The sequence below is a fragment of the Berghia stephanieae genome, chromosome 2 (assembly GCF_034508935.2).
Source record: "Berghia stephanieae isolate SIO BIC M18660-M18661 chromosome 2, UCSD_Bste_1.3, whole genome shotgun sequence".
NCBI classification, from domain to species: domain Eukaryota; kingdom Metazoa; phylum Mollusca; class Gastropoda; order Nudibranchia; family Aeolidiidae; genus Berghia; species Berghia stephanieae.
The window spans coordinates 86,817,362-86,825,811 of record NC_088361.1 but is presented as its reverse complement, the minus strand read 5'-3'; the positions used below and the strand labels follow the sequence as shown (position 1 = coordinate 86,825,811).

General features: G+C 31.0%; 1 protein-coding gene across 1 annotated transcript in view; it reads left to right on the top strand.

Annotated features, from left to right (window-relative positions):
* Window positions 1–6,986, top strand: part of LOC144965737 (phosphatidylinositide phosphatase SAC2-like) — a 183,270-nt gene extending 176,284 nt beyond the window's left edge. Inside the window, exons 17-19 of the mRNA XM_078901378.1 lie at window positions 815–970; window positions 2,325–2,415; window positions 4,086–6,986. Coding sequence (XP_078757504.1) covers window positions 815–970; window positions 2,325–2,415; window positions 4,086–5,526 — 1,688 coding nt within the window. The 3' untranslated portion in view covers window positions 5,527–6,986. The remainder of the gene's footprint in view (window positions 1–814; window positions 971–2,324; window positions 2,416–4,085) is intronic.
* The last annotated feature ends 1,464 nt before the right edge of the window (window positions 6,987–8,450 follow it).

Genomic DNA, 8,450 nt, shown 5'->3' with positions numbered 1-8,450 from the left:
GTTTGTATGAGTGTGTGTGTTTGGCGGGGGCTGGTTTTTTTTTGTTTTTTTTTTGTTTTGTTTTCTGTGGCCTTTAAGTACAATTGATGGTTCTTCCGTGAACTCCTGTTGCTGTCTATTGCAAGCTATTCATATGGATACATTTTAATTATTCTGTTATAGTATGAGTTTCGGGTTATTCAGTCAACATACAATGCTTACACCTTTGAAAATTATGTTAGTTATCGTATATTTTATTTAAAGTAGCCAAGTAAACATTTCAATGGTTCTACCTTTACTCAATTTTTTAAACGCTCTCACACAATTTTCACATTATTTTAGTTAGTTACTATGCCAGCAGAATAACTTTTGTATCCATTAAACTTTTTTTTTCCTTTCTTTATATTTTGCAACCAGCGAGCCTGAATTCGTAAGCGAATTTTTGAAGTCTTTTACTAAAGTCACGGACTAAGTCCTTAGTCAATCCTCTTCCTATTGATGCTATGCGTCTAGTCACAACATCCGCCAGCCGGATATAACGTACCAACACACAAAACTGCGTGTAACCTTGATTGTTGATAGTGTGCTGACTGATACAAGTTAGTGAGAACTAATTACCAAAAATGGCTGTCTAAAAACAATAAAAAAGAGTTTAATGACGTCAATTTCGTTCCATCTATAAGAATGGGCCCTGTAGATGCTTAAATTCTTTACTTTTTGTTAACATAAGCTTAATTTTTTAATAAGCTTGTTTCAATTTTTGATCTATTCTCACAACACCTTATCCATCTTGTTCTCCCTTCATCCCCCCCCCCCCCCCCCCTCACCTCCCCAGGAATGGAGCCTGCCATGTTCAAGGCTCGATTCGCCTGCCTCCGTCTTGTGTACCATTATCATGCAGACGAGGGTTTGTTCCACATGTTCAGGACGCCACACGCCCGCCTATTCAACAACAAAGTTGTTTTTGTGCAGTCTGTAGAAGAGGCCAAAGGTGGACATGTCTTACTTATTTTTTTTCATTTTATTTATTCTTTATATTAATAGTACTAATAATAATAATAATAATAATAATAATAATAATAATAATAATAATAATAATATATAATATAATAATATAATAATAATAATAATAATAATAATAATAATAATAATAATAATAATAATAATAATAATAATAATAATAATGATGATTATAATAATGATAATAATAATAATAATAATATAATAATAATAATAATAATAATAATAATAATAATAATAATAATAATAATAATAATAATAATAATAATAATAATAATAATAATGATAATTATAAAAATAATAATAATAATAATGATTATATATACAGATATATATATATATATATATATATATATATATATATATATATATATTTACATAGATGGCTTATAAAAGGAAGTAGGGACCATTGATAGTGTTACAGGATAGACGAATGGTCGAATTATATTCCGTTGTGGGTAGCAGTTGAGGCTACTGATTCTTCGAAGTTCTATTTAGGCCTACCCTAGAATCGATAATATTATGTTTATTTATGATTATAAAGTAATGTTGAAATTATTCTTTATTGAATAAATTATCTGGTTAGATGAAACCATCAAACTTGTGTATTTGGCTATGTGGTCCTGTGATCTGACAATTTCATTCTGACTTGTTAGTTCCAGGGTTGAGTCCTCTGGACAGCATAATCTTTGATTCTAACTTGTAGGCTCTAGGTTTGAGTCCTGTGGGCAGTGTAAAGTTGAGACCATGAAAAAGGTTCTTTACTCACATTCTCTTCTATGCTCAAGTGTAAAATGAGTAAATTCTTTGTCACTATTCAAAAAATTATTATTATCGTGCGGCTATGTGGTCTTATGGTATGACACTCGCTTTCGGATCGGAAGGTCCTGGCTTCGAGCCTCGCTCTGCGCATAGTTGAGTCCTTGGAAAAGACTCTTTACTCACATTCTCTCACCGTACTCAGGTGTAAAATGAGTACCTGGCCGTTCACAGCGTTGTCTCTGTCCGAAAAATTGTAATATCGCCTAACAGGCGAAATGTCACGTCATACATGTTAAGTGTTGCTCAATTATATTATTATTATTATTATTATTATTATTATTATTATTATTATTATTATTATTATTATTATTATTATTATTATTATTATTATTATTATTATTATTATTATCATTATTATTATTATTATTATTATTATTATTATTATTATTATTATTATTATTATTATTATTATTATTATTATTATTATTATTATTATTATATTGAAATCATATAATTGTTTTGTTTTTGTTTTTCTCTTTCCATAATTGTAAAAAAAAAATCAGAATCCCTCAAGATCATTGCTGAAACTTTCAAGTCGGCACAAGAAATTATGTCCTTATCTCTGGAAATCGTAGAGAGGCAAAAGCTTGAAAGGTTTGTATAGAATGGATGAACATGACGTCACTCAGCTCTTTGTTATTGGTTTTAGACCACCATAGTTGGGTAATTAGTTCTCACTAGATCCCCTTTGTCAGACTATAGAAACGTTTAAGGTTAGTTTTGAGTGTTGGTATGATTTATATAGCCACCAGAAATGATGAGTATTTTATTTAAAACCATTGCATCAGTGGTGAAACTATGGAAATTTAGTTTAGCGACCGTTAGTTTTGGGGGCGTCCTAATGGAACTTATGTTTGAACATATTATACCCCGCCCCCCCCCCCCCCCCCCCCCCCGCCCTACAAAGCCATATCACATCTGCCAGAGGAATGGCCATAAAACAGATTCACAATAGGAAGAGAAAATTGCAGTTCTTGAAAACAAAAAAAAAAAAAAAGAAATTATTATTTTTATTATTATTATTATTATTTTATTATTATTATTATTATTATTATTATTATTATTATTATTATTACTATTATTATTATTATTATTATTATTATTATTATTAGTAGTAGTAGTAGTAGTAGTAGTAGTAGTAGTAGTAGTAGTAGTAGTAGTAGTAGTAGTAGTAGTAGTAGTAGTAGTAGTAGTAGAAGTAGTAGTAGTATTAGTAGCAGTAGCAGTAGTAGTATTAGTAGTAGTGGACCAAAAAAGAAAGAAATTATTAATATTATTATCATTATGATTATTATTATTATTATTATTATTATTATTATTATTATTATTATTATTATTATTACTAGTAGTAGTAGTAGTAGTAGTAGTAGTAGTAGTAGTAGTAGTAGTATTAGTAGTAGTAATAGTACTAGTAGTAGTAGTAGTAGTAGTAGTAGTAGTAGTAGTAGTTGTAGTAGTAGTAGTAATAGTAGTAGTTGTTGTTGTAGTCGAAGTATTGTTACAAGTTAACAGCAGTCATTGCAATTGCAATACTAGGACTATATAGAACTTAAATATATAGACCATCAAAACATCAGAAATAAAGATATTTATATTATATATAGGGCGTCCATAAAGTCTTTCACTGATTTCAAAGACTTATAAAGCATTATAGATATTTACATCTGGTTTTCAACATTTTCAAGGGAAAAGTCATACATTTATGCCCATTAGCTATAGACATTCATGTCATCACCAAATTTACCAAAATCAACATGAACTTAATAAGACATCAATTCTGTCTTTCCTTTCTGGAATAGGAACAGTGCGACAAAAACCGCTTGGTCGAAGAGAGTGTGATCAATCCCTCAATATACGTCTCAGCAAATTTAGATTATCCTATTTTTTTTTAAAAGTCGTTTTCCTTCAATGGTCTGCAAACTGGGCTATGAAAGGTTGTTGAGTTATCTTTGACGATTTTGTTTCATGCCATCAAATTACACGAAAAGTTTTGTGTCGCACTTTTGCCATTCTGGAATAGAAGGAGAAAAAAAAAAGATGTCTTGTACTTTCAGGATGATTTGGTATATTTGTGATGAATTGTGGGTTGATTACTAATGGACATAATTTATGTATGACTTTTCCTTAGAAGATGGTGAAAATCAGATTCAAATATCTATAACAATTTTATAATAATGAGTCTTTAAAATCAGGAAAAGACTTTCTGGACACCCTGTTTTTCTCTTCCATTGTGATAATATTACTTTCTGCTACCTTCCTTCCAGGAAAAAGCCTCTACCACACCCAGAAGTAATGGACATTCATCAACAGCAGCAAGAAAACTCATTATCATGCATACGATTACCAAGGGACGTTTCGACTGACTTGCACTCTTCAGCTACATCTCAAGAAGACATCAATACCAGTGGCATTGAATCAACAGAGACATCCAGAGAAAAACGAAGCAACACTCTCGGCTCGCAACCAAGATCTAAATCACCTCTAAGTTTTCTCACCAATATTCCAAAACCCAACTTGCCATCATTTCCCAAGGGACTGAACCCGTCAGAGATTCATTTCACTCGCCCAACAAGTGCTAACATCAGCTTACAGACGAAAAATTTGTTCCGAAAAATAAAACTACCAAAAAGAACAGATGATACAATTGAAGATGAAGGGAATAAGTCGGATAGTGAGGTAAGAAAACAAAAATTGAGACAAACAGATCACTCAATGAATAATATTCACGGGGAAGCCAAAGTAAATGGAGTTGTCTTCCATAGTTGTGGATTATTGGCAACGAGTCCTAAACAGCTCATACGGTCATCAATAAATCTTAAGGCTGAAAATCGTAAGCGAATGTCAGGAGATTTGGGAAAGCCACTGAAATCATCTGCAAATTCAATTCCTGGACGACCCCATTCTCATCTTTTAGATTCGGATAGTTATGAAGAGAAGACTGTGTTTCCATTTGATGGTGTGAAGTCGGATGCTGTTGCAGACAATGAATCTTCACACAAAGTCTTGACTGACAAAGATGAAATGAAGAAAAATGAAAACATGGATGATAGTATGACAAATGTCTCAGAGGAATTAAATGAATCTTGTGATGAAACAACTAATATAGATATACAAGAAGATACATTGAACATCAACAAAACATCTAGCTCTAAAGTAACTATAACATTGAATGAATCTGATGAAAATGATATCAACGAGACGGATACTGATCAATTAATTGATAAAGAACCTGATAAAGGATTGGAGAATAATTATGATGATAATAAGAGTGAGAATGAAAAGGATGACAATGATGATAATGAAGATGACGATGATGAAGATGACGATGATGAAGATGCGTACTGCATCATAGAGAATGAAGAAGTGTGTGCCATTCTGAAAAAATGTCATCAACTTCAACACCCTTCCATGAAAGTGTCTTTGAGCGACAGTTCCTTGAGTCAGACAGCAGCCAGTGGACAGGATCAGGGACAGATGGTAGCTGGAGGTGGTGGACATGTTGACTCCAATGACTCCAGCCTGGTGTCTCGGTTCAAGATGAAAATGGTCAATCTATCCAAACCATCGCCCAGTAAATTGTTGGAACCGCCAATGCACACGAAGAGCCACATACGGAAATCACAGAGAGCTATAGAAGTCTTTGAACAGCTGATGAGAGATAAACTGCCTGGTCATGAGTGTAAATCTAGATTTATTTTTATCTAAATCGTTAGAGTTAACATAATTTCTATATTGATGTCATTTACGATTATTAGGTCAGCTTAATATACTATTTTTAATAACAATGTAAAGCCACTTGTTTCTTTCGAATTTATATTTTAGATCTTTTTTTCAGCTAACCCTGTATAGAAAAATTGTGACAAATGTGTTATTTCTTTACTAGACTGCTTGACTGTTTCAACTGCCGATTTAAAAAATGAGTCGATTTATATTTTTAAAAAATATATTTAGATCTGAATGGTCACAGGTTGTAAGTAACCGAAATATAGAAATATAATACTATGTAATAGTTCTCCTGTTAGTGTATATGATCATTCGTATCTTGTGTGTTATTAACAGAAATATAGGCCATTGAGTATTGTGTAATAATAATCACCATTTAGAAATAGTTGATTATATTTGTCATTCCAACTTTCTTAATAATATAGTTTACTTCAATCAGTCTGACTGTGATAATGATCTTAGTACTTAAAGAAGAATCTTATCAAATACTTATTTAATATTCTATGAAGTTATTGCTGGATAGCTACACATTCTTAACTTTTGTAATTATTGATACTTACTGATTGTTTTTTGTTCTATCATGCCAATACGATATATAGATTCATTTTAAACCTCATGCAATATTTTTGTTCATGAGCATAATGTTGTAAATGTGATTTTTAAAGTTCATTTTATGGAAATATGTGTCAATGCTGTGAATATAAATAATGATTTGCCACGATGATAGAGATGTAAGATTTAACATTGATTTTATTTGTACAGTGTTGGCGAATGACTGCAAAATAGATGGATGGAGTATAAAATAGCTTTGGTGATGAAATGTATTGACACCAGACATTTTGTGTTTGGTTCTAGATTTTTAAAATACATACAGGATTGGTGGTTCTAGATTTTTAAAATACATACAGGATTGGTAGCTAATTGTAGAAATTCAAGTACTGGGGTTTGTTGTTGAATTACAAAAGTATATTCTCTTATTATAGATAATGAAGACGTGTGGTCGACTCTAAAAATAGGGTTTGAAATGGATGAATCAAATCAATTTATATAGTGTTGTTCATGTATAAAAAGATACAGTATCTCTTATTAATTGAATAAGCTTTTACAGCCTTGATGTCTGTTTTTGAAAATTGTGAATGGAGACCGATTGTCGAAATACAGGTTTTAGATTAGTTGTAGAATTACATGCAGACATGGTTTCATGTTTGATTATATAATTGAAAGGTTTTTTATTTATTTAGAAATGTATGGCTTAGTCTTTTATTTTATGTAAAAATACTGGGGTTTTTTTTTTTATTATAGATGTACAGAGTTTCTGTTTGATTAATTGTATGATTGTTTATTGATTGTAGTAATATGTAAGGTTGGGTATTTATCGTAGCAATACTACAGGTTTTGTGATTAAAGAATAGGGTTTTTGATAGATTTTAGAAGAAAAAAAAGGGTTGTTTATTATTTGTTTCGGATCCCGATGCTCAGTTGGTAGAGCACTCGATTTATATGCCAAGGAGCTGGTTTTGATCCTCAGTGAAGTCTTGATTATTTTTCTGGCTCCCCTTTCCACCCAGCAGTGATTGAGTTGCTGGGTCTGTTAGATATGGCAGAAAGCACCTAGCATATTATTCAAAGGGTAGCAAGTCATTACTATTGTCCATTTAATGTTATGGAAATCAGAACAAACTCTGACTTCATGGGCTTTATGGCTCTGAAGGTTATCCATTGATTGTAGGAATACAGGGTTTCCATTGATTGTAGGAATACAGTGTTTTGTGATTGATTGAAGAAATTCAGGGTTTTTTTTTGATCGAAGAACAAGGTTTTCGTTTGATTTTAGAAACAAAGAGTTGTTTATTGATTGTAGAAATATTCATTTTGTGACTGTTTATAATAAGACCCTTTATGATTCTGGAAATAAAAGGTTGTTGATTGATTGTTCAGAGTTTGGCTCTTATTGTAAAAATACATAACTGGCATTTAACTATAAAAATATAGTTTGTGATTATTATGATCATAATCTAGAGTTAGTAATTGTTTGTAAAAATACAGGGTTTGTTGATGATTTTAAAATGCATGACTAGCATTTTGTTATAAAAATACAATATTTATGATGATTATTTTTTTAGAATATGGAATAATGACTGATCATAAAACTACAAGGTTTGTTTTTAAATGTAGAAATAGAAAACTTTGATTATTATTTTATGAAGACATAGGATATATTGTTGAAATACAAGGTTGGCTATGAATCATAGTGATTTACTGGACTGGTTTGGTGCTAAGTAATTGACAAACACCGGAGTTATTAACTGATCTTTGAGATTCCATTTTTCGGGGTCATCAAAAGTAATAAACAAAAATGAATATAACAGCTTCAAAAAAAAAAAAAGAACAAAATACCAAACACGGAACATTTTGGGCTCAAAACCCTTCTTCAGCCAACAACAACAACAAAAAACCCAATGAAAACATAAATACATTACTAAAAACCAGATCGACGACAGAGAAATGTATTTATGTTTTCAATGTTTTTTGTTGTTGTTCTTTTGTGAAGCTGTTATATTCATTTTTGTTTATTACTTTTTACAGTCCACAACTTCTATCAGCTTAGTATAAGTTTGTTGGTTTGTAGGTACAGACACAACGTTGAAATACCAAAATTTTGATGAAAGATTATAGTAGAAAGCGCATAATGTGGTTGCAAGACAGAAATTATATTTTATCTATAATTAAATAATTGGACTTATTCAATATCTATACTTTTATATCACAACTCAGGTGTGTCGCTAAATATGTTTTGCATTGATGAAGAATAAAAAGTATGATCCTCACAAAATATTATTTGAGGTCCAAAATATAAAGCTATTTTCATACTTGTTGTGAATTCTTTGTTTTTCAGATATTTGTAC